The sequence below is a fragment of the Ursus americanus genome, chromosome 32, assembly GCF_024610735.1.
Source record: "Ursus americanus isolate L20-20 chromosome 32, mUrsAme1.1.p, whole genome shotgun sequence".
Classification (NCBI taxonomy): Eukaryota; Metazoa; Chordata; class Mammalia; order Carnivora; family Ursidae; genus Ursus; species Ursus americanus.
In genome coordinates, this window is record NC_142158.1 from 12749082 (window position 1) to 12776092 (window position 27011).

Below are 27011 nucleotides of genomic sequence, written 5' to 3' on the forward strand. Positions count from 1 at the left end.
GCAGATGGAAAATACACTTTGGGGTATAATGGAACTGGGTTTGAAATCCAGTTAATCGTGAGCTAGTAAGTACTTACTTTGGTCCTCAACTTCTGTATCTGCAAAACCGTGAACATAATCACATCAACTCAGAGAGGCAACATAGTTGGCTAAGAGCCTGACTCTGGGACTAGGCTGCTTGACAGACAGCTCTGGTTCTTTCTAGCCACGTAAGGTTAGCAATGTCACTGAATCCCACTGGCCACAGCTTCCTCATCTGTAAAATGAGGACAATACTTGGCCTCATAGAGATGTTGTGAGGATTAAATAAATTATTGAATATTTCACTTATAATAGTGCCTGGCACCTAACAAGCACTTAAGTTTTAGTCATTTTAGCAATTACTATTTTTAATTCCCTTATTAATTGTATTACTTTTATTTCTGTTGTTGCTATCATTAGTGTTTATGAATGCTATTATAAAATGTGACACAAAGTATACATTCAAATGTTGATTTCCTTTACTATAGAAATTACTGGGTTTCACAGTATTCACTAAAAAGAGTACTCCATAGACACAAATAAGTGAGATGAGGTTTCCTTCATCTGATGGCAGGTGAAAAAAAAAATAAAAGGAAATGGGAGTATAAAGGATTAGGCTGGCAAACCAATTTTTGAGCAGTGCTAAACTGCTAAAATTGGGGGGTGGAAGAATTCTTAATAGGCAAAGGTAAAAAATTAGGAAGGTGTGGATGTAAAACAATGGCTTGAAAAGTTAAAATTATAATCTTTTATCAAGAACTTGGGAAAATTGTTTTTAAAGCACAAATCTTTACCATCTTAAGAGTTTAAGAAGGCATAATGAAGTACCAACTAAGATTCCTTTCATTTTAAAATACGAAAACTTAAGAATGATCACCACTTAGGGAAAAATACCCCCACAGTATTTTAATATACGACAAATGAAAATCAGTCAGAATTCCTTATGCTAGATCTTTAAATTATTATAGGCTCTGTTGTACCCACATATGCACCTACTAGTTAAAGTCACCATCAGAACACAATGGAACTTAAGAATGAGATTACATATTCCAAGTATATTATACTCACAAAATGTAAGTGATATCACCAATAATATAGAAACTAAGTTGTTTTAACTAGCATTACCTATACTGAAAATGAAGATTGATAGGATTTTTTAATACACTAGAAGCAATTCCAAAACTCACTGCTGAAACATAAGGGCCACCCACACCTGATGAGTTTCGACTTAAAACTGTGCAAACAACATACTGTAAAAATTTGCTAAAATCTACTTGTGTTTCTTACATTTACCCTATTTAATCTTCAAGCTGTCAAATTAAAATTTCACTTTTATGAGAAAAACTATAATTTTATTATTTTATTATAACTTAAGACATGAGTTATTTTCTCTTTAATTAAAAAATTCAAATCATTCAATCTTTTAGCACTCCTTTGATGGATAGCAGCATTCTTACAGGATGCAGGGTGTTGAGTCCTTTTGTTATACCATCTATAGTCCACAGGAAACTTAAAGCATGTTTGCTCTAAAGCATACTTTTAAATGATCAGCGAAAAGCCTAAGGTTTGAAGTTTATGTAAAGCCTTACTGCAACCTTCACTTCCCTCTTCATAATAAATTCTAACAACGCATTTATTAAAAAAATCACAGAATAATTTTTATTTATAATGAAGTTATTCTTTCTAGACTTTAAATCATCTGTTCACTCTTATAACAGAGAATCATTTAAATAACACCACCAAAATGAATGAAGACCAATCTATTAATTGATATTATTATATCAATTTCTTTGAAATGTCATAAAGATATCCAATTAGTTTTGCAACATGGTCCATATGCAGTGAAATTCTCAACAGAGTGCTAAGAATTAGTCCTTCACACTGACATTTTATTCTAGGGTGTGGCAGACGTGGCTCTCTTGATTGCTTCAGAAGTCAAGCAGTTAAACAAGCGCTCTGCGGAAGAGGCTGACTTCACAGGTGACCCATCCGCAAACAGACAGCACGCCTTCAGATCCTTTGGTTTTTATAATAATCCCTTTGGAAAATTAATTATTTGATGATTGTTCCCTCAAAATTCTACTTTAAGCAGGATGAATCACTGCCTACACAGTTTGTGCCAACGTCCTTGACTTTCTCATTTCCACTGCTTTGTTTATTAGATCATATAGTGATGGTAGTCTTATTTTATCCATATTTTTGCTGTAAACATTGAGAAATATACCAAGGACAACTAATAAACCAGACCACACGTACCTAAGAAGAGAGAGAAGGAAAAAATATTAATATCAAGGTAACAATTTATCGTTAACCACAGAACTTGGTGATAAGTTCACAATAATTCGGCAATAAAATTTTGCTACTGGAGACCTATAATAGCATTAAAATAAAAAAATTATTTTTAGATCAGATAGAATTCCATCTCATTTATGTTAAGTATATAAAGAGAGACTTTACAAAATACTAAATGTAGTTCATTTGAACTTTGAAAGTAACAGGAAATTCAAGTCTACGTCCTAATCAACAGTCTAAGCGTATACTTAAAGCGCCAAGTACGTCAATCTGCCAATGGCCATCTTGGGAATTCAGTTTGGCAGTCCAACTGTTTATCCAAGTTGGGTAGCATATAACAAGATAAAGAGGGGCACATCCTGAGGAAGTAGGGGAATTGGCATAGATTGCTATAACGTATACGTAGCACATGGGGAAAGAGAAACTAATTTATAGAAAACAATACACTGACTGAAATTTATCTTGTGGTTATCTTTAAGCTTATACACTGATAATTTCTAGGTTTGAATCTTCTCAATTACTAAGCAGCATAAATGTAAATGATACTGATTTCAAATGTATACTAGATGGTCGAGAAAACAGTAAATGCTTTATAAGAAGCCATAAACTAAATAACCTTAGAGCATAATTTTCTACCTCAAATCCTTTGTGGGAGAGGGGGACAAATAACTTTAAAAACCACGTACATATATATTGTTTCACATGTATGTCTGTATGTATTAGGGCAAGGTGGAATCCCTTAATCTCAAGATATCACTTACGTTCATTTATATTGGAAACCGGTCACAACTGCACTGGGACTCTGGCTAGGCAATTTAAGTGTACAATATGATTTCTTCAAAATAATTAAATTTCTGAAGTAGAAGACACATCAATAAACTAGGGCTCCAGATGAAACTGATTTTTAATAGAGAAATTAAGGCTGCTTAGGAGGAAATGTGAAACCAGGTATCTATAAGTAGATAAACTTGTTGAATTAAAAAGTACTTACTGAAACGTGAATGGTTTAGCAAAGAACATAAATGAAAGTACAATGGTCATGGCTTTTCTTCCTGTTGTCACTGTACGGAGAAAAAAGGTTGATTTAGAATGTGCCTACTATCTTGGTAATATTTTGGAAATAATCTTCAACAAATATACAGAGCCTACTATGTGCCAAGATCTATGCGACACGCCAAGAAAACACTGAAAAGCAAAAACCAAACAGAAAGTCACTGCTGCTGCTACTATGCTGTTTACAGTCCAGGAGGGGTACAGACGTTAAGCCATAGAGTTAAATGGAACGTACAACCTAGTAAGTACTTGATAAAGGCCAGGACACCAGGGAGGCAGGTCATCCCTTAAAAACCCTCAGTCTGGCAGGAAAGATGGGCTTTCCCAAGGAAGGTGTGATTAGGTAGCACAGGGGTTGGTTGGTCTTTAAAAGTAGTAAGCTAAAGTACACTTAATATCTTAATCATGGTCATCTTTGGGAAGACCATGAATAATCTTTACAGTCCTCGTTACATGTTCGCGTTAACTTTCACCTGTCTTTCAAGTACGGCCTCGGAGTCTGCTGTCAGGTTTGAAACTCTCCTCCCCGTCCCACCCACGTGGAGGTAGGACCTTGGCATGTCTCCATCATAGCTTTCTGTCCCACTTTGCATTATCAGTTGCTATCCTCCTCTCGATGGTGAGCTTTACTTAGTTTCTTTTCTTATTTATCCTGTATCCCTGGACTCTACAGCTCCTGGCACTTATTATACAAGGCATAAATAAATGAACTCCAAATGAAGAATCTGTTTTGGAAATGTGTCAGAGCCTGATTCCCCAAATCTGTTTTTCCTTCCGTGTTAGTAAACGGACCCCTATTATGGGCACCTTCCAGCCTTTCCTACAGTTAGGTGTCATCATGTGATGAGGTTTGGGCCAAAGAAAAGTGAACAGAAGCGCTGTTTCTAGGAAGTGTGCTTTCTAGGAAGACTCCATAAAGAGAAAGATGTATCCTTCGTCTTCTCCCATCCCACTGCCTGGAAAGAGGATGAAGATGGCAGAGAAGATATTAAAAGGCTGGTTTCCTAATGAGTGTGACGCCACCACACCAGCTCAGAAGGCAGTGTAACATGTGGGTTAAGAGCACAGGTCGGGAGCCAGACTGCCTCACTTGGAATCCTGATTCTGCAACTTCCTAGCTGGTTGACCACTGGGCAAGTCACTTTACCTCCCCGTGCCTCAGTTTACCCTTCGCAAAACAGAACAATAACAATGCCTACTTTATTATGGGATTGCTGTGAGATCAAAATGAATAATGTATGTAAACTGGTTCCTGGTACATAATAAAGGATATAAATGCTGGCTATTACTATTACTGCTGAATTTCTTTTACATGAGATAAAAATAAACCTGTCTGCACCTTTAAGACAAGGACTGCGTCTCACATTTTTTATACCTATCACAGTGTTTAATCAATACCTATCGATTGATACCAAACCCTTTTTGAACAGTTATTATCTTATGAGCAAAACTGGAAACCGAGCTAAGTATATGAATTTGCAATCTTTCTTGGTAGCATGACATGACATAACCTGACAGATTATGGATATGGCCTTATCTACAGTCACATGCCCTCTGTTTACCATTAGCAATGTAAACTTTAAAAAGGGGAGTCATAAAATAAATAAATAAAAAGGGGAGTCCTATGTGAGCAAATAAAGAGAAACATTACAAAGCAAATAAACTTTTACAAAGAGAGAGGTAGTTATTCCTTTGATTAATTTACTCTGTAGTATTAGAATAACTATTCCCCTAAAACTATGAAATATTAAAATCAGGTAATGACTACTGCATGTATGCATTATGATGTAAATCCTATGTTTCTCTGATAGAAATGGTCAAGTCCAACCCAATCTCTTCATAAGAAAGAAATGAAGCCCAGACACGAGGAGAGATATACTCTCCAGGTGACATGTTATTAAATGTCAGAGCTGGCACTGGGCTCTCCTTCTCTGACATCTCAATCAAGTGCCCTTCTGTTTCCATCCTGGGCTTCACTCAGGGCTCTCTCCATATGGAAGAGGCTGAGAGCATTTGCCATCTGGACCATTCACTGGGCAAATGATACAAGGTTAGCACATGGAGTCACCTGTCCTCCTCACTGGGCCTCATCTGTAGCCCCTCATCTGTTTTCCTGACTCCTCCAAAGCAAAACCAATACAGCTTCCATTCCTCTAAAGTGCCAAGCAAAGTTCCTGCATAAGGCAGGTGCATGATAATTATTAGGGACAAGAAAGGATAATCTGGTTAATGCCCTAGAAAGCGTATAAATGAAAGGTCCAAAAAGCTTTGTTTAAAATATACCTTTACCATATTTTAAGTGCATCAAAATGGGAGTTTTCGGTTATAAATTAAAAATGCATATAAAAGCAGGATTTTTCTCTGAGGGTATTCAGCCCAACAAACTTTTTAATAAAAAGCCCTTTTAACGTATTTAAAAGTTACTATTTAGATAAATGTATATATTTGATTTTAAAATTAACCCTTCAAATAAAAGATTATGAGCAAACATCATTTTCTTTAGAATTTTAAAGAAATACTATAAGCCAAAAAATTAATTGATGAAATATAACAATTTTCTTTTTAATGCAGAGTAGATGCTACCTGTGTTTTTTGAAAAGCAGCATCAAAGAAAATTTAAATGCTTATATCATAATCGAAGCAGGTATATCATTCCTACCTGTTACAGCAAGAAGTGCACCGAAAATTTTAATCAGAGCCAGAACAAAGGAGATTCCAAAATACCCAGTGAGGGAAAAAAGGAAAGCATAACCGTAAGTCTGAATTGGATTCTGCAACATATAAAAAAGCCTGTTAGGAAAATGCAAAACAAACCCTGAGGTATTACAAATGAAATAAAACTACAGATTTTAATCAACTTCCTGAGCAATAATAAGCCGTTCAACAAAGCAGTCAAGCAAAGACTCTTATTTAGTTCTGATTTAATGGAAAAACAATGATGAAATTAAAAATCCCCAACTTTTACATTATGAATCGCTTAAAAATTAACTTATAGGGTAGAACAAGGATACAATAAATTTAAATATAAATCATTTCATTTCCGAAATAATTTCTGATCTGCATACATTAAAGGAGTTATCAAATTACATAAAAAATAATCTTTTTGAACAAGAAATACAGAGGGACTATTTAATGGAAGATGTTTATTTTTAAAAATGTGATTAGTGTTTACCTTTGAACAAAATGTTACTGCAGGGCCTAATCCACTAGTGCATGTCAATCCCAATAAAATGTACACAAAACCGATTGAGTACGAATACAAAACCTATGGTAGATTAAAAAATAAAGTGGAAAAAAATGCTATCAAACCAAAGGCAGAAAATGAAGGATTCTCAATATATAGCTCAATTAATCTACTCAATTAAATCTGAAAAACAAACCATTTTAAAGTGACATCATTGTTTCATATGGCCTAGCTTTCTGGAGATGATGACTGATCCTGTTCGTAAATTTATGGATTATTTTACGCACATCGTAATATAGCAGTACTGATCCTTCCACATACATAGTTACATAATATTCATTTTTTTGCCTGGCTTGATTACTGACTTCAAACCACATTTGAATTCTGGGGTTCCAAAAACACACATAAACAAAACAAAACAAACTTTATTTATTTTTTTAAAAAGATTTTATTTATTTATTTGACAGAGATAGAGACAGCCAGTGAGAGAGGGAACACAAGCAGGGGGAGTGGGAGAGGAAGAAGCAGGCTCATAGCGGAGGAGCCTGATGTGGGGCTCGATCCCATAACGCCAGGATCACGCCCTGAGCCGAAGGCAGATGCTTAACCACTGTGCCACCCAGGCGACCCCAAAACAAACTTTAAAGCTACTTATTAAACATCAGAAAACCCAAATGTTAAGTTTGTTAAGATATTAACAGATAATGAAAATGAGCAGGGGCATATCTATTGGCATATCTATTGCTTGATTTCCCAGTTTTCCTACCAATCTTTCTATCCCAGTTCCTCATACTCTTCATAAGCACAATCAGCAGGAGCATCATCATCACACTTGCGCACCTGTCATGTGTCGGGTACTGATAATGCTAGTAATGTGCTAATAATGCTCTACCTGAATTATTCCACTTACTTCCCACAACCGGCCTAGGAGTTAGACACTCAATGATCACTCCCCAATCTGCAGGTAAATAAACTAAGAGATAGTAAGTCATTTCCCCCCAGTAAGAGAACTTGTAAAGCTAGGATATAAATGAGGTGATCTTAGCTCAGAGTCTAAGCTCCTAACCACTGTACTATAGTAACTTTCTAGCTATTTACATTTCCTTAATTCTCTGATCTTTACCTTATCTAGGAAGAGTGGTGATGATCAAGAAAACTTCTGACCAAGATTAAAGACTCCTTAAAGATGCCCACTCTGCTGACAAAGTAACAGGAAAGACCATTCCTATATACTCTTAATGTGGTATGCTGTCTAGCAAGGGGCTGGTTGTGAAATTAATGTAGCACACACACAATAACTTCCTATATACAAATACCAACCAGGTAGAAGATATAAGGAAAGAAAGGGCATTATTTGCAGTAACAATAGCAAAAAGATGAAACCCCTAACAATTACTTCAATAAGAAATATGTTGGATTTATATGAAAAAAACTTAAAAAAACCTAAGGGACATTTAAAAAAAGCCACCTGAATAAAAGGAAAGTCATACCTTATTCTCGGACTGAAAGACTCAAGTGTATAGATGACATTCTCCCTAAATTAATCCAATGCCATACCAATCACAACTAACAATGGGACTTTCTAGTTTATTTGGGGATATGAACACCCGACAATAACTAATGGTAGTAATATTCTAAAAAACAAAAGGAATATTGTTGGCTAGTCCTAACAGATGGTAAATGTATGATAAATGTGCTGTCATCATATGGTTTTGGTGCAGAAGTAAATTTAAAAGAATACAATTCTGAATCCTACATTAGAATAGTATATGATATTACATGATAGAGAAGGCACTTAAGCTGGAAAAGTAGATTTTTCAATAAGTGTTACTGGGACAAGTGGATAAAGAAGAACATTTTTTAAAGTTTTGGTTGGATCAAAGATTTAATTAGGGGCGCCTGGGTGGCTCAGTCAGTTAAATGTCCAATTCTTGATTTTGGCTCAGGTCATGGTCTCAGGGCTGTGAGAATGAGCCCCATGTCAGGCTTTGAGTTGGGAGTGGAGCCTGCTTAAAATTCTCTCTCCCTCTCTCCCTTTTCCCCACCTCCATCTCTCTCTTTAAAAAAAAAATTAATTAAAAAGAGGCAATCATAAAACGAGTAGGCAGCATGGGTAAAATTCTTAAATCTTAAAAGTTGGGAAAGCCCTTTTCAATCATTATAATAGGTAGCCAGAACCCATGCAGGAAAAGACAAACCACATCAAAATTACAAATTTCTAAATGGAAAATAAGTAATACAATACCAAATACAAGAAGAGGAGAAAAGTATGTAACAAAGGATTTTTTTTAATATGTAAAAAACCCTATAAATAAGGAAAAAATTTATCAAATATTATATAGTAAGTTCTTAGCAGGGGTAGTGGTATCTTTATTTTTTAGTTACCATAATGTTTGAATGTATTACTTTCATGAAAACAATGGTGACAAACTAGTTTAAAAATGCCATGCAAGTCTTTAATATCATAACTATTTCATAAAGTTAAGCACATCACCACTTTTGAGACCCTCTGCTGTGAAGAAAAAGCGTTCGAGTACTTACCATTTCGGAATTAGACGCATTATGCAGTTTCATAGCTTTCTCTTGAACGTTTCCAATGACAGCATCTGCACACAGTGCCAGGGAAATAAGGATCACACCTTCAAGAAAGCATAAGAGAAACACAACCTCCTTATTTAAGTAAGTTTATGATAATCGAGATTTATCAGAGATTTAATTGAGTTAAAAAACAAAAGCAGATCTTAAATCACATTGTTTCAGTAAAAGTTGATGATTTTTATCCATAACCAGCTGTAACGGGCACATATAGGATGACGTTAAAAACACAAGTAACCAACACGAATAAACTACATTCAAGCTTATTGTGTTTCCCTATTAGATCAAATACTAGTTTTGCTTTTAAATTAGATGAAATGTTTGAAAGGAATACTGTTTTAAACAAATAGAGAAGAAATTCTTAGGAGCTCTATCGGGACTGGTGGTTAGTTCGTTAATTGAAAAAATCAGATGAGAAGGGAAATCATAAAAAATGTTACCTTTATTATTAAAACATTTAATTTAAAACACATAAACATGCATGGGGTTGCCAAGGTCTTTTCTGAGTATAACTAAAATTCTGCACATTCTCTTCTGTATAAACCACACTCATAACACACACTGTTAATGCTTTCCTAGTTGTTTTTGTTAAAAAGCACATGGGAAATGCAGGAACTTCTCAAACAGTTGGGATGCAGAATCCTTTTACACTTGTATGATATCCTGCTCTTTTTACAGTTGTTTCCTCCATACTTAATTCAATAGTGATTTTATTAACTAGTCAACCAAACTGTTTCAATTAACAAACAATTCTGTCTCTCTTCAAATTGTTTTTGAGCAATTTAAGTAATATTATTACATGGTTATAGTGACAGGTACAACTGGCATAAGCAAAGCTGGAAATCAACACTCATGCAAATGAGCATGTCTACTTGAGAAGCAGGCTGTTAACTGCAAGTGTTTGGGACACTGGTCACCAGCCCCAGTGCTTTACAGAAAGAACAAAAGGCAGCCTTGGTTAGGACCCTGAGTCTGATGGGATTTAGGACGTTTCCCTTTGCATTTTTTTAACAATGTATAAGCAATCACAGGGAGCAGAAAAATATATGCACGTGTGTGAATTTAATTGAGAACTTTCAAGTTTTCATCTTATTCTTCAATTTGCCTTTTGATCATCTAACTTTGTGGTATTCATTACCTTACCATACATTTTTACCCACCAAACTCGATTCTGAATGCTCTTTTACTTACTTCAAATACCAAATCTGTCCTTGAAACAAAAAGATAAGCTGCTCTTGAAGACCCTAAATACAACATCCTAGCTCCTAACACGCTATTTGAAGACATTCCAAAAATGTTCTGAACAATGGCAATGGCGTGAAAATACCTGAATTGCACCCTAAGGGGAATATTTAAAGGCACACATTTATTTGAGTAAGTAAATTCTGATATATTCGCTCTATACATTCAAAGTTTTACTTATATCTACCTTAAGTAATGATCTTAATAATCTAATCTCCTTTAGATAATATATTGTCACAGACCAGGGATTATGGTAAGTGCTCATCAGTTATTCTTAGTGATGAAGTATTATTAGGTTCTCTTACCAAATCCATGGGAGTCAGAACGGGCTGGCACTACAGCACTGTGAGAAGTTGCAGGACTACCAACACCACCTCATTCCATCATTATTGCCCCCCCCACCCAGCACGTGCATGCGCTTTCATATCCATTATTCCATCACCTCAGTCAACCCTCCCACTGCCGTTGTGAGAGGCAAGCTATCATTATCATCTCTGTTTTAAAAGGGAAGCATAAAAGGCTCTGACAATTTACCCATGGTTATAATTTTAAGTGATTTGAACAGAACTGGAAGCCATCTCTCTGACTACAAATTCTGTGCCTTCTCTAAAACTGCTTTTTCATAAGTAAAAGAGTCAATTACCTCAGTTTTCATATATAGTCTTCCTTTTAGTGTTGCTGACATGAAGTGTTCCTGAAAAATCTAAACCATGTCAGACACATCTGTAACTATAAGCTTTCTCAGAGTAAAACTCATTGAAGTAATGATCACTTGTACTGGGAACAATCAAAACTGAAAGAGATATAATAGGTTCCAGCACAATCTTCTGCTTGTTAAAAGGATGGCTCCAAGAGGCTGTACTGGTTACATTTAAATCCATTAACCTAGCCTGGTTAACAGTTATAGAAAAGAAGGTTAACTCATAGCCAGTAAGAAAAATTTTGATTCTTAGAAAGAAAAACAAAGCTGATGTAAATGATTTTCTTCTTTATGTAATACTTTTTTTCTCATGAATAATTAAAATTTTTACCCATTTCTCAGAGTTTCTCTGAACACCTTTTTATCCCTCCCCCCACACCGAGGATTTACTGGCATAAATGCAACCATATAAAAGCATAAGTTATGAAAAACAGTCACAGTGTGACCTCCCCTGTCCAGACTCCTAAAGCCCCCTCTGGGAGGGAAGGGAGGAAGGGAGAGCCCCAAAACTGCTCAGCCCTTGGGCCCATGCAGGGCCGGCCTGGCTGGGGTGGGAGAAACCGGGTGCCACCAGTAGTCCATGGAAAGCTCACGCAGCTGGCCAGTGAAGTCCAGGTCACGATTATTCTTGGCTCTGGGCTGCGTGCCAATGGTGCCAAAGATCTCCTCACTGGTCTTCACTGTCAGGTAGACTTCCATGTAGAACACTGTCTGCTTCCAGCGTACCTACAGGGACTCGGGGCTGCTGAAGCCTGTCCTCTTGCAGCGGCTAGGGAACTCGATGTTGAAGTAAACCAGAGCGCATTCCACTTCACTTGCAGGCAGAAGGGAGACGTTGAAGGTCAGGTCTTCTGTCTTGACAGCGTAGATGTCCACCTCCTTTATAAGGTAGGCCTTGGTGACCAGCTGCTTGGGGTCCACATCTACCAGGGGCTCCCTGATGGCCACATCTTTGATGCAAGACATGTCAAAGCCATACACATTCTCCCACCAGTGGCTCTTGTCATCTTTGTACTTCCAGTCTTCAATGGCTGTCACATATAGCATGGCTCAGTCTGGGAAGATTAGGCCGCTGGGTGCCAGCCACTTGCCTGGGGCACAGAGCACCACGTTGAGCACTGATCCATAGAAGAGGCAATAGCCCATCCGCTCATTGATAATGATGTCCACCTTCTCCACTGAAATGCCACTTGCTCCATCTTCCCCTTGATGCTGGCCACCAAGTGGTCTAACCTGTTGGCTTTGACAATCTTCACTGCATAGTCAGAGATCCTGGAACACTCGATCCCAATGGCCCTGTGGGCTCCAGCCTGGGGAGCAAACATAGAGGACTCCCATGCCTGAGCCCATATCCAGCACCACCTTGTCCTTAAAGAGGTGCCAGTTGTGAAACGGAGTTTTGGTACGTGAAGGCGTGCACCTCATCTTTCAGCATCTCTTTCTGAATGCCGAAGTGAGCACAGGAATCAAAGTAGTAATCTCTGGACGTCATGTCCTCAGCATTGGGCTTCTCGCTGCTTTCTGCCTGGCCACAGGAGACCTCCATGACGCAGTCTGCAGCCTTGGGTGTCACCATCTTCACCCGCACCTACACCTCCTCTTGCCACAAAGAGCCTCCCCTCCCAACACGCAAGTATTTTAAATACTGTTTCCGTCAGGCTAAGAGATGGGATGATAATAAGCTTATGAATAAAACTCAGTAGTATAAGATTGATAATAATGTATATATAATAATTTCTCTTCAAGCTCTTTAGAATAAAAATATTCTAACACATTTATGCTTATTTAATTCTAAATATACTATAATACCAATTCTGCCAGTGAAAAATCTAAATTTTATTTACAAAATTCTATCTGGCACACTATGAGTTAACTTCACGGTGGGAAGTTCAAGCACTTTAAGGTTCTAACCTTACTTAGAGCACACTGTTCAGTATTAACTTTCCCTCTTCAGCTAAAACAATGACAAGCAAACGTTCAATTTCATTTTTTTCAAAAAAAAAACAGAATAAAAACAGTCACTAATGTGATTCTTCTAACACTCACGTGTAAACTTCCGACTCAGCCCATGAGAAACTGCTCTATCATGTACCAATCACAGAAGATTTTGACTGGCCAAACAGCCTCTTGTCAGGTCAAAATACAAGAGCACTAAAAATAACTATTACATTTCCAGGACTGTAATATTTTTACTATATCTTATATGGAAGGTCTGAAAGCTTTATGTTAGACATGAAAATCACAGATGTCACACCATCATTTGAAATCCTTATGAAATTGTAGACGTTCTTACTCTTAAACCAAAATGCCTGCAAATTCCAGGAGTACAAATCATTTCCTTACCTGTCAGGTTGAAATTCGGTGCAATCGTGCTGTCAGCTAGGGTGAACCATATCAGGCCAAGGCTCATACATACTGCCGCAGACACGTCTGCAATGTTATAACGCTTCCCTGTGTAAAATAAATGTAAGCCAACCTCATTACGCAAATGCCCACTTGGCACAGTGTTAGATCTACGTGTCTAACCAAGTAGAGCAAGATCTGCTTTTTTATATCCAAAGTCAAAAATAAATGAAGAACACTTAGATCAATGCCTGAGATAGTCACAGAAGGGCTTGTGAGAATTAAATGACCAATGAGCACAATATGTCCTTGTAAGTCAGATAGGAGATCCTACTTTATATGTTATGGTAGTGAGTAAATATGAACATTTAAAGTTTGTGGACACCAGTGCCTTCTTTATTTCATATACAACAGAAGGTATGAATTTTCTTCTTATAACTTATACCTTTACAAAGTAACCAGAGCAACTGTTCAGGTTATATAACTGTTTAAGTTTACGACTACCATAATCAGATAACTTCTAGGTTGGTGAGAATTAACCTGTTGTAGTATATCCACATTTAAATAAAATCATGTAGTGTAACTTTTTCATAAGGATCGCTAAGGAAATATTACACATGCACGTGGTTTCTAATAGGGACTGGTGTCAATGCTTCTTCCTGCATGAACAGTAACCCTGAAACTTTACGTGAAGTAGCCAACAGACATACTTTCATTACAAAGAGCCTCTGTGGGAAGGCATCAAATGGAAAAAATGAAGATAGGCTGTGTAAGAACTTTAGCGATACAGGGGCCCTTGATTATCAAAACATGAGTATTTCTCACGACAGTGACATGAACAACAAAAACGTGCTCCAACTGCTATTTCAGTTTCCTCTTTACTCCTATTTCCACATTGCTTGTAACTTAGTTGGGGCTCTAGGAAGCCAATAAAGCCAGGAGAGTTGGGAAAAAAGCAGTTCTGCTCAGGTTAAGCCGACTTTGTTCTGAGACTTATCCATTTACATAATGGAGATAGAGGGAGGAGCCCTGAGGGGAACAATGAAAGAACTGAAAAAGGGAGTTTTCCAGGTATTTCTGAGCTACGCCTTTAATACGTGGATGCAGTCTTTCTGGAAATGTGGTAGATTCCAGATTAAAAGAAAAAAAAATAAAATACTATTTTTATTTTTCTTGAGTCCGTATTGATTTCAAATACTAGAGGAGGGATATGACAGAAGTACCAGTGTTTTTATAATACCTTATTTTTATAAGATGTCACTCAGAACTATTCCAGTATCGAGAATGTTCATTGAAAATATTAATTGGAGTTTAATGTTTTTCCTAATGCTAGATGCCATAACATATCCTATTAGTTTCAAACAGTATGAAAATATATCATTACTATACCTTGAATAAAAACTCCTCCTAGCATAACAGGAATCAATTTGCAGCACTTGAAGATGACTTGGGTAGGATAATTCAGGTAGCCCAAGGAAGTATTTGATAACCCCATAGTACCCACAGTTAGAAAAGCTATTATCATGTAGGTTTTTCCTGGTATTCTGTAAAAGACAATTTTTAAAATCTTCATTTTGGGACCCAATTCATACTACTGTAAGATAATGTGTTTACAATGTGTAAATGTCTAATTTCTGTTGAATATTTCTAGCAATATTGGTGAAATAGCACTACTTTAAAAGTTATCACACTTTACTTGTATAAAGCAATGTTGGTAAAAACAACAATTTACCCTTAGTTAATTAATCACAAGTGAGAACTCTCAACTGTGTGAAAAAATGGTGTACCGGAGTTACAGATTCTTACCGATGGTATAAAAAAAAAAAAAAGTTGGTAAGATGTTTTTTATATAACTATATAAACTATCTCAACTAAATTTAGAAAAAAAAGAGTTGAGTTTTAAATATTGACCTCCATAATGGTAAAAGGCACCTTAACTAATTTTCAACTTCTATATTGTTGTTCTGTTTCCTAATGTTCCCATCTAGCATTAGGAAAAATACATTCAGCCCTTCTGCTAAAATAACCTGAGCAGAATATCTCCAGATTTTCTACAGTGGTGGCTTAAAACTCTAAACATGATTTTTATTACCACAATGTCAAATCTAACTCTGTATTCTGTAAGATGTTATAATAATCAACTTCAAGATGAAGAATCTGATTCTTTCCTCGCGATCCCAAATCACTACTTTGGGTTCTATCTGAATTTCCTAAAGAGGTCTTTAATTTGGCATCTTCAGAATTTTGCGCGATTATTGTGAGCATATGCTCACTTTGACTAGATATTTAATGGTCTAAAATAATCTTGTACGCTGGTGTGACTAACACATGAAGTACTATTCACATAATCAGATTATGCTGCATACTTAGAAGTGGCTTCCATTTTGGGATTTGTGTTCATGTTTAAATCAAGACAACAAAATTACTCCACATTTTTTATTTGGCTAGATATAAGGCAAAATAATTTACTGGAAAATTCAATTAAAATGTATCTTTTCCACTTATATTTCAATTTCCAGGCCTTTCCTACTTAACTGCTAATACAGTAGTCAACATTTAAGGTCCATGTGGAAGTAACTTGGCATCCACGTATGCATCAGTGCACCCAAACATGGATTTATATGCTGTCTGCAGGGCTTACTACTCAGTGAGGTATCATCAGGGAAGAACAGCACTATTCCAAGTAATGATAAAAGTCACAGTGGTCAAATGTCCTCAGACATAAATTGCAAACAGTGGCTAGAAAATAAAATTTTTTCTGCCTCAAGTCAGAAAGAATCACAAGGAATGGTGATTACAGAAGTAACATAACACAGGTAGAAAGAAAAGCAGCCTGAAACTCAGAAGGCCTGTATTCAGAGGGTCACAACTCTTAGAGCAACTTTCTTTACAGACTCACAAAAACCCCAGCCTTCGAGGTGTGTTTGCCCACTGGTGAGACCAGGAGGTGAGGTTCATCATCGTCCTCTAGGGTGCCGCTGTGGCTGTTTTATTTAATACCCCAATTTCTTACTTCTTTAGGCAGGGGGATGGATTGTGACTTTCAATAGCCCCTTAGAAACCAATCTGACAGATCTCCTTTGTTAAAACCTCATGCAAAGTAATAATAAAGTTACAAGGTAACTTTGGTGAATAACAACAAGTAATGCATATAGGGTGTTACGGCTTACAGTGTGCTCCCCACACATTACCACATTTGATCTTCAAATGTCAGAGAATTTAAGCAACTCCCTTGAGGTCTTAAGAGAGCTAATTACAGGTTGTGCCAAGATTCAAACACGTGTTTTCTGACTCCAAATCCTTTACTCTTTCAAGTATGTAGTATTCATATAAACATAGGAAAAAAGAAAGAAAAAAAACCCCAACAACTAAGCAGAGTTTGGCTACCTAAAGGTCTAAAGAGCAGTGCCACTTAAATAAATTCAGAAATACGTGATTAAGCAAATTCATTGTAACATGCCTTTAAAAGCTTTTTCTAAAAATGTTTTTATTGTGCCTTGGAAATGAAAAGGTTTCAATTTATAATTAAATTTTTTATACATCTGTAAATTCTTCTATATTCCTTCATTTATGTTTAAATCAAACACAAATTATTTTATCTTTAAAAATGTTATGGTCATTTGGTTTAAGGGTTGGAATAAACATGGCTGGAGGCTCACTCCCTATTTCATTCGGGTAAATGAGAGGGAGGTGTATCTTTTTTTTTTTTTTTTAAGTAGGCTCCATGCCCAGGGTGGGACCCAATGTGTACCTTGAACTCAGGACCCTGAGATCAAAACTTGAGCTGAGATTAACAGTCGGACGCTTAACTGACTCAGCCAACAAGGTACCCTGGAGGTGTATCTTTTTTAAAGGAGATGTATCTTTGTGTCACTTTCCATTTTATAAAGATAGCATTAGATTCTTTTACTTTGGAAACAAACCTCCAGCAGTTTGTAATTGGTAATGGATCATCACGCTTTCTTACACGTTAGTCTTGATAGATATATTCAATTACTTTCTATTTTATCACCTATATGGCTGAGTACTGCAGTTTTAGAGCATGAAAATAATACAGACGCTAACCTCAGATTCAAACATTATTTTACTATCACTGCTATAATTATTTATTTGCAATAAAGAGAGGCTGAGAGGCAAAATTAGAACTATGAAGGAATACTGGTATGATAGACTGGAATACTTAAAATTTTGTAGTTACCTTCAGACAAATATCAAAAACATTTTTGTAAGAAAAACAGTAGCTGTGAATATTTTTTTATTTTTATTGAAAGACTAAACATTTCTATCATTGAAGACAGGCTATCAGTATTATAGTCTTTGCTTCATTTAAATTGCCCAATGTATACATGAAATATTCACATCTTAGAGTCTGGTACGACAGGATAACCACACTTACATTTATCAAGAAGTTACATTCAATTTCCTGATCTCCTCCTGTTTATAATCAGGTTTTAATTGCATACTGTTCTGTATACCATTAAAAATATTTCAAGATATTTCTCAAATCTAGATGGTCAATGCAAAATGTTATGTCAAACCAACTCCTTTGGTTCTGGTGAAAAGGCATGTTACGAAGCTTCTCTATATCTAAACATGCAGTCTCAGCGACTGCACATTATAAAGACAGTGTTAAATGGAATATATCCCACAAAACATTAACTATATATTTTAAAAACCACTACAAAAGTGGCATTGATCATTCACCACTTTGATCTTTCTTAGTGGCACTGTAAATCTTTCAGTAATCACACCCATTTCAGTTAAATTTAAAAAACACGTATGTACATCTGAATACTTTCTCCTGTTTCAAGATACATTGACTGTAAGTTGAGCCTAAACTACATTTTTCTGATAACATTACACTAAAAGAGAAACCACTTTCTTCAGTGTACAATTGAACTATATTTAATATTTTTTTGTAAGTTGATTATACTGATAAAAATTCTTGGGTATTAGATACGTTTTATTAATTGCAAATGTATATATTTCATGTATAATATATTCCATATTCCCAAAGAGCAAAACAAAAAATTAACTAGTACCAATGAACTTAACTGTCAAAAAAATAAAAACAAACCACATACCTTCTCCTTTTGTCCTGAATAAGCTGAAGTTCTATTAGGCCAAATATGGAGTAAAATGCAAACTGTACTAAAGTAAGGTACCAGCCATAGGACTTAAAACCCTCCATTGAAAATATTAATTCCTGTCAAAAGATACATGAATACTGTTAAGTACTGGGGCACACCAATTTCCTCACAATAAATTCCTATAAACGCAACATTTTTAAAGGAACCCAAGCCTCACCCCCAACAACAAAAAATAAAAAGCGAAATAAACACCCAAATCTCAAGGCTTCTCAGAGGTGAACTTAGAGAAGTTCAGGAGACTGCTGGAGAGAACTGACGCTAGATACTCAAGTGAGAAAAGCAAACGAGGAAGAGATAACTATGAAGCAATGTTATCCCAGGCTTTTCTTTTTTCTTTTTTTTTTTTTTTAAAAGAGGTTGCTAAAATTAAGAACTGCCCCAACAATGAGAAAGACAGTTGGTTCAAAGACTCTATTTACTGTATAACAAATATATTTCATTAGAAGTCTATTATCTCAGGCTTGTTTATCTATAGGAATTTAATCAGTTCAAACTAATAATGTGATTTTTTTGGGATATTTGTGCCAGATTATATAAAATTTCTCCTTGTAAAGGAAATGGTTACTTTGTCTAAACATAATCTTATATTATGAAGTAACATTTACATTGTTAATAAGCCATTAACAATCAGTAAGAGGTATTCCAATACCTGACTTAGTTGATCAATCAACCCATCCCCAAACATAGACTCTGAACTAGATTTTGTACATTTAGGATACCGTGTAATTCCCCAAATTTAGGTTTCCTCTTCAAGTAAGTCTGAAAGATATTTAGTATTTTTCTGGCATATGAACTACAAAATATGAAAATAGCTTTATTAAGTATGTTGGCATTCAGATAGATTTCACTATACTGTATTTTATATAGACAACTTCATTACAAAACCCCAAGCATTTTCTTTAAACTATTTTAATATGCTATTATATGTAAGAGTTAGTAGCAGTGTCAGTTTTCACAAAATGAAAGTAATGTTTATCTAATTTTAAAAGCTTTGCATATTTTATAAATTAAAATCTGTTGATTAATCAAACAGAAAAAGATTAATAAAATTTGTAAATTTCTAATTCATTTTCCTTTTTGCAATGGCTAACTCTGCTCCCAAATTATTTAACAATTGTGTTTTGAAAAAGAAAAAAAAATGTTTCTCAACAAGAAACTGAAACTGGTATTTGATAAAATTTACTATTTTTCACCATTCTTCATTGTGATATCTGAATTTTTATATCATCCTCTAGTGGGGAAATTAGTTTTTATAAATATTAAGATTTTTAAGCCATGTTTTTGTCTCACATAATACTCCTCATAGAATTTTTATAAACTAAGGAATAGTCAATTCTACCATTTTCTTCATTTATACTTCCTTTTGTATTTCATCTCTATAGCACAATGGGAAAGAGTACAATAATTTTTAAGACCATTCTAATTAATATTAAACAACACCAGAAATACTGTGTTTCAACAAAACACATCCACTTCCATTTCTTGAATTATAAAAGGTTTTCTGTTAGAAAGCTGCATAAAAAAGCAAAGTTGGTAATGTCTGAAAATACTAATGAACTGACCATTAAGAATAATAGTACCCATTCAAACATTGTTTACACTAGTGTGGCTCCTCACCCATCCAGCCCATGTCCCTGAAGGTCTGGAATTTACTGCTAGTTAAAGGTATACAACTATCCCATAACATAATACAAATAGAAGACAATTGGTGGCAATGTCAGAAATGTTTTGCACCAGCGAAAATCACAGAAAAGTAAGGTTCTGACAAAATTAGATTTGAAGAGGAAGCCAAAAAGAATGAAACATGACAGGTGCTTCATAAAAAGAATAATTCAGATAGTACAGGATTAATGAAAAACTCCTGGAAAAACTATAACGCATCCTGATATACTTTTGCAAAAATGAACTTATATTATTGATCTCCGAGAATCAACAATGGACTAGATTATGGCTTTTGTGTTATCATTCAATTTTTTTGGAGAATTATGTTTCAAAATACCACCGAATACGTCAGTCTCTTTTAGAAACACATGGGTGCAATCATAACCTACATTTTAACATATTTCAAATTTTTTCATAATTTTAATTTTTTAAGTTTAACTCTGCTCCCTTCTCCCCATCTGAAATATTTAACTGTGAAATTTTGACCCCTGCTAAAAGTAGTAAGCTAACTTTTAAGAACACTTTTTCTCTACTAAAAAACCAAAAATGTGAATGAAGTGGTATCCTATAAAGAAAAATATCTTGGACAAAACTATTAGTAATGCCCATATTGACCTCAACTGTTATAAACAATTAGCATCTTGGAAATAAGTAACTATTTTTTACCTGTAAATATCCATAAATTAGGTAAAATACAAAAACTCCAGCAACACATATGAAAAACTGAGTAAGTTTGTTAAATCTGCTGAGATTTATGCCAAGTACTACAATGTCATCTATTGACTTGATGTGTGGTGACATTGTCTGTGTTTTGGGAGGGACAGTGATAGAAATGTATTTCCTGGAGTTGTTGAACTTGAGATCCATTGTTCTTGTTTTGCTGCATTCAGTGCTTCTAAAATTATCTTTGTCGGTTTCCTCTCCTTTGTTCAGTGTTTCTTTGGCTTGCTGAGGCAAGTCCTAAAGAAGGAAATAAGCAATTAAAGCAAAAACACCTGGATCATAAGATGCTATGCTCCAAATATTTCACATTTTGCTTTAAAAATTACATAGGTAAATCTCATTTTCTCTGGATATTAATATATTCATTCCTCCATGCAACCTTCCAAGCAACCAAAAACAATGTCTACTCTCCAATTTATATTCTCTTGATAAAGACCAATACAATGCTAAATATACGCCATTCTCATTTCCACAGCAAAAATCAAAAGCTAACTTAGTGTTTACTTCTTTTTTTAACTTAGTGTTTATTTCATCAAGGAAGTAAATATGCTTTTATTAAGGTTTTATATGTATTAAGGATTTAATTTGTAAAGCCCATGATAGTTTATGAGTGACATCTTCAATATTAAAGTCAGTCTTTGATTGCAGAAAAGAGCTGATGCTCCTTTAAATACTAAGTCAACTGTAAAATGTATTTGTTAATGATGTTTTAAAATAAATTCAAACAACTTTAAGTTATTTAAAAAAGCTAGATTTATCAGAGACAACAGAAAGGATATTATGCTTTTAGCAACAGCATTTCTTAAGTCAGAATAAAAGAAAATGTTTTCTTCCTTTGGAGAAAATCATTTTAATTTAAAAAGTCTTTGGGGAGTTGTTGCTCAATGAATATCAAGCTATGGTTATACAAGATGAGTAAGTTGTAGAGACCTGCTATTCGACATAGTGCCTACAGTTAACAACACAGTGGTGTGCACTTAAAAATCTGTTAAAAGGGTAGATACCATGGTAAACATTCTTAACCACACATACACACACACAAAGGGGGAAACATGGAAGGTTCTGGAGGTGACAAATGTGTATTACCTTGATCATTACAGTGATGGTATTACTGGTACATGCATGCGTCCAAACTCACTAAATTGTGTATGTTAAACGTGCAGGTTTTTTGCGTAACAATTATATTCCAATATAGCTGTTTTATAAAAAAGAAAGAAGTCTCTGGGATTATAAAAAGTTGGAACACATAATTTTTTGTTATCTGTGAAAAAAAATCATGAGGGCTCCACAGATGACTGTCAATGTCCGTTTGGATTTATATAAACCGAAGAATGAGTTCCATGTAGAGGTTGAAGAGAGAGTGAAGAATTATGACAATTAAAGAACAACCTGATGATGAAAAAATTATCTTCCTAGAAAAGACTGTCTGTTACAATCCCAATGGGAACTAAAATTTAGAATATCTGAGGAAAGATAAGGATAACTTTGACAGATTTGGAAATCTTTTTAAAAGAAACTGTCATGATGGTTTAAAATGGTAAGAATTAGAGTCACTTCTTCATGATGACTTCTCCCTTGCTGACTACGGAGATTAAGTAGGCCATCTTCAGTAATTTAAATTGGGATCAAGGTTCGGAATACAACTTGTAACTAAAAATACTCAGGCATCAAAGAACATTTGTTTTACAGGGCACCTGCCAAATTTCTAAATAGAAAAAGCATAACTTTAAAAAGTTTTACTATATTTCTTTTCCTTTACCTGTTTTGTCTTCTTTATATATTGTTCTTCCTTCCCACACTGTTTCAATCAGTCATCTCTGACTTTTTAAGTCATCTTGCAGGATACCCTTGAGATTTGACTTTCTTTATAAACCATGCTTTAAATGATCTTGAATGTAGAAGAAACAAAAACCTGAGTAACTACTTTCCATGTGTGCAGGCATGCATACAGAGTACCATTTAAATAAATCTGGCCCCATGTAAGTTTCCCCTCCCTCCACCTCTTTCAATCAAGCCCTAAATTGCCCACAATGAACTATTATTTCATTCCTGAAATATACCATGGACTTTCAAACACCCTTGCCTTATGTTCACAATGTTCTTTCAGCCCGATGTCTTTTTTCTCTAGGTCAGGATTTGAAATAAGCTTTAGTGTTTCTTCTTTTGCAATACCCTCCCTAATTCTCTCAGTTGGGAGAGAAGAGAACTGGAAAGGCAAGACTCAAATCTTTCGTGTTTCTGCATCCTTGATATCTGGCAAACGTTGCACCCAAATACTCAGATGAACCAAATAAACTGGCCCTTCCCCTGGATGCCCTCAAAACCCCACCCTGCAATCACTTGCTGTCTACCTGAAGACGATTTTTCAAATGTACAGTGGTGCCGGCGAGCAAAACTAAGGATCATACAGAAAACAGAGGTTGAGGGAAATGTGCAAAAAATGTTTCTATATTTACACAGAGAGAATAAATAAAACTTCTAGAAGACCTCTCTCCTGCTTTTATTAGTATCAAAAATTTTCCCTCACCCATCTTTGGCTGAGGTGTTTATAACTTAGCAAAATGGATGGCATACTGTAAAGACTCAATAAAATTACAGCTACCGTTAAGAGAAAGCTGTACAGCATGGTGCTTTCCCCAGGCTTTGGATTTTGACAGATCTGAGTTCAAGACCCAGCTTTGCTACTGATTAGCTGAAAAGCCCTGAGCAAAATACTTAACCTTTCTGAACTCAAGGTTGTACATCTTTAAAAGGGGGTTAAAAAAAAAAATAAAAAGTGCCTATTGTAGAATTTTTGTTAGGACTAAATGAAATAAACGTAAAAGTGACTAGCACATAGTAAGGCAGACCACAAATATTGGCTGTCACTCAACTTTTTATAACTACTGCTAGTGTGATATAGTCTGCTGACAGATTCATCATCCTTTTGATGTGCAGCTGGAAATATGAATCTGGATATCCAACCCAGACTTCTCTTCTGGGATCCAGATTTCTATTTCCAAATGCTTCTTTGAAAGCATTTCTACTCATGAGTTCCACTGGCACCTCATTTTAAATGTGTCCAGAGCTGAACTCATTATGTTTCCCTCCAAACAAACCTCCTCTTCCTCTAATCCCAATCTCACTGGTACTAAGCAAAAAATCTGGAACTTATTAGACTCTTTCCTTTTCCTCACATTGTATATTTTGCTAAGGTTCCTGTTGACTCTACATCCATAAATGTATTGAGAATCTGTTTCTGACCCTACCATTAGCAGCTCTTCTCTCTTGCCCAGATTACTAGATTAGCCTGTTTATAATCTCTTCTTCCCTTTCTGATCCCTCTTTCACACTACTCAACACGAATGCTCATTATTAAGGTCCTATAAATTATAAGCTAGTTGATTCTCTGGACTCTCATAGCACTTTATAAATATTTTTACAAAACCCTAAATCATAACGGCCTTTTTGTTTTTGTGTCTGCTTCTCTCACAAGGTTATGAAATCTTTAAGGAAAGACACAATACCATCTTCATTATGTTTTCACACATACCAAAAGTATAAGATATGAAATGACAGACTCTACTGCACTTCAGTAAGCACCATTTAATCAACAGTATCCTGCTCCTTTCTGACAATTTGCTGCTTTTAACACACCTATTGGCAATCTTAGGAGCCGCAGATCTGTGCCAGACATGTAGAGTTAAATCCCTCCACCACTGTCACTTCTTGGACATCTGTGCCAAAATATTGACATCTCCACTGAAATTTCCCACAAAGCATCTGAAATGAACATGGAAATAAATTCATTTCCTTTGCTTACTTGAGGTACCAGCACCAGAAAATCTGCCCTGCAAGGCTTTGCATTTAGAATGCACTTTTATTAATCAGAACATCACTGGTCAGATCATGTGACTGAGTTAGATACTGTAAACTCTGACACCCAGTAACTGTGATCCTAAATGTTTGCCATATGCCTTCCATTTCAGATATTAATGATGGATATTAATCAACATCTAAAGAAACTAGGCCAATGTTCTTTTGGTGCAGGAAAAAACAAAATCAAGCATAAAAACTGTTTTCAAATTAAATGATCAACATTTTGCTTTGCTTTAGAAATTCACAGTAACCCTTGAAACTAAGAACAAAAAACCCACAGGTGTGACTCACTGCCTCAGGCCTCTTCCTAAAGTCAACACAGATATTTAACGTTACTTGGAGGTACAAAACTAACTGCTAAAATGGAATAAAAAGGCAGCATTTCTAGAGCATACTGATATTTATAAGTTATAAATAACTGGTAATAACACTGATTTACAATGACCTACCTAAGTCAAAATTATTTCAGTTAATGTCTTAATCTAGTTTTTTCCAACCTTTAGAAGAAAAGTCTCCCACTACAAAACGGTAGAATATGAGGAAATTATGTCATTGCAGTGTAAATAACCTGAACAAACTTGATTCTGTATTTTGTCACACTCAATGTTACAAATAAAATAACCTTGCCACTATATCTAAATTAAGTGGACTCTAAATATTAATTGTGACCTATGGGTTATGATGATAAAACAACGAAAAACAAGATTCAGTCTCATTTTTCTGTACACACTTCATTACACAAAGTTCAAGAAACAGTGCACTCATTTTTGATGGTTACTCTATTTTTTCCAAGGGATAAATCTAAACTTAGGACTTGATATATATTAAGAAATTAAGTACATATAACACTTATCTAAATTATTTTCAAATGCTGCTGTATCTGTCTTCGAAGTCCCGAACTATCCCAATTCACTTCGGAAAGCGTTAATCCAAAAACCAATTCTCAACATCTCAGGTCCCACCATAGAAGAAACGCATATACCCAACACTAAAAAACCGTCCGTTAGCACACCAAAGCACTCCAACTGCTTTCAGCATTTCCTTAAAAGAAAAATCAGGTGGGGCAGAAAATTAAGCTGCAAAGACTGGAGAATCTGCATAACTCCTAGTGGAAGTTTATCACATAAATTTAATAACCTAGCAAGAACAATCACTTTGCACCACAAATTAAATGGAGAGCAGGGCACCCTAAGTACCCTAAAAGAGAATCCGGAAGTAGCTCTTAACTAAGATGAAGTCTTGGGAACCCAGGCGACTGACAGTTATCCGGAAGCCCCCTACTATAAGCTTAAAAGTCCGTCCTGGAAGTGGCCTCATGTCTCAAGAGTCCACAGGCGGGGACCTGAGGGAGTTCTAACCAGCCACAGGGCGGAAAGAGTGCGAGGAGGAGAAGATACTCCTCCCTAGAAACAGTGCCAGCAGGTTTCCGTTCTTTAGAAAAGGAAATCACCCGTGCCCTCCATCCCGACCCCGCACGCTCCTTATAGATGAAATAAACTGTGTCAAGATTCTCTGGGGAGGGGGGTCTGGGTCCCAAACACGGCGAAGGGCCGGGGGGACACGTCCACTCCAGAGCCGGTATGTCACCTGAAAGGGTGACCCCAGCCCGAGCGGTGCCAGCCAGACGGAGCGTCTCCCCCTCCCCGGGTCCTTCACCATCACCTCCTTCTCCTCTCCGCCTACTCCTGCGCTTTCCACAGCGGCCGCCGCCTCCTCGCAAGGTGCTTGCATCGCAGGCGTCCGCGCGCCACTTCCGCCTACGTGTCTCCGCGCGCTTGCGCAGTTGCGCGGTCCCGCCCCCTCGTCGGCTTAAGGCCGTCTGGCAGCGAGGGCGCGTTTACCTCTCGCGCATGCTCTCTCCTCTTCCGAACGCGGGAAGACCGCAAAGTAAGCTTGGCGGTGCGAGGGCTGCGCTTCTGCGCCCACAAAAATGGCGTACGAGCGGCGAGCGCGGATCTGGTCGAGAGTTCTCATCCTCCGATCCGTGTTCGTTTGTTGCTGGTCTCCGAGCCTCTGCAGCCTCCCGGGTTGCTGCGGCCTGGTACTCCCCGGGGCCCCTCCACCCTGTGGGCCACCACGCAGGAGACCACTTCCACTGCAATAGCCCTGCGCTGAAATTTGAGATGGAAGCCTAGTGGAGAATGTTGAACCTGCATTTAGAAACCCTGGAGTTCCCTCTTCCCTCTTC

General features: G+C 36.3%; 1 protein-coding gene and 1 pseudogene across 4 annotated transcripts; both read right to left on the bottom strand.

Moving 5' to 3' along the window:
- Nucleotides 1–1653: 1653 nt before the first annotated feature.
- Nucleotides 1654–26588, bottom strand: SLC35B3 (solute carrier family 35 member B3). Of its 4 annotated transcripts, XM_087857977.1 has the most exons (11): nt 24602–26479; nt 22725–22853; nt 20909–21202; nt 18515–18636; nt 14820–14974; nt 13431–13538; nt 9092–9189; nt 6539–6631; nt 6026–6137; nt 3305–3374; nt 1654–2277 (listed from the first exon to the last, which is right to left on the bottom strand). In XM_087857977.1, the coding sequence occupies exons 3-11, from the start codon at nt 21107–21109 to the stop codon at nt 2127–2129; spliced, it is 1110 nt and encodes a 369-aa protein (XP_087714103.1). In that variant the 5' UTR covers nt 21110–21202; nt 22725–22853; nt 24602–26479; the 3' UTR covers nt 1654–2126. The 4 variants fall into 4 exon arrangements, with proteins under 4 accessions (XP_087714103.1, XP_045667516.1, XP_087714102.1 ...); XM_045811560.2 differs by lacking the exons at nt 22725–22853; nt 24602–26479 and adding an exon at nt 26486–26588; XM_087857976.1 differs by lacking the exons at nt 22725–22853; nt 24602–26479 and adding an exon at nt 22052–22708.
- On the bottom strand, nt 9196–13422 carry LOC123801511 (protein arginine N-methyltransferase 1 pseudogene; annotated as a pseudogene).
- Nucleotides 26589–27011: the final 423 nt, after the last annotated feature.

What these genes read in the sequence shown, in the direction of transcription:
- SLC35B3 (XM_045811560.2), bottom strand. Translation starts at nt 26,554, where the DNA reads ATGCAAGCACCTTGCGAGGAGGCGGCGGCCGCTGTGGAAAGCGCAGGA. An exon ending in CAGTAACATTTTGTTCAAAG is followed by an intron (nt 6,138 to 6,538) that starts GTAAACACTAAT and finishes TATATGTTGCAG; the next exon opens with AATCCAATTCAGACTTACGG. An exon ending in TGCACTTCTTGCTGTAACAG is followed by an intron (nt 3,375 to 6,025) that starts GTAGGAATGATA and finishes TTCTCCGTACAG; the next exon opens with TGACAACAGGAAGAAAAGCC.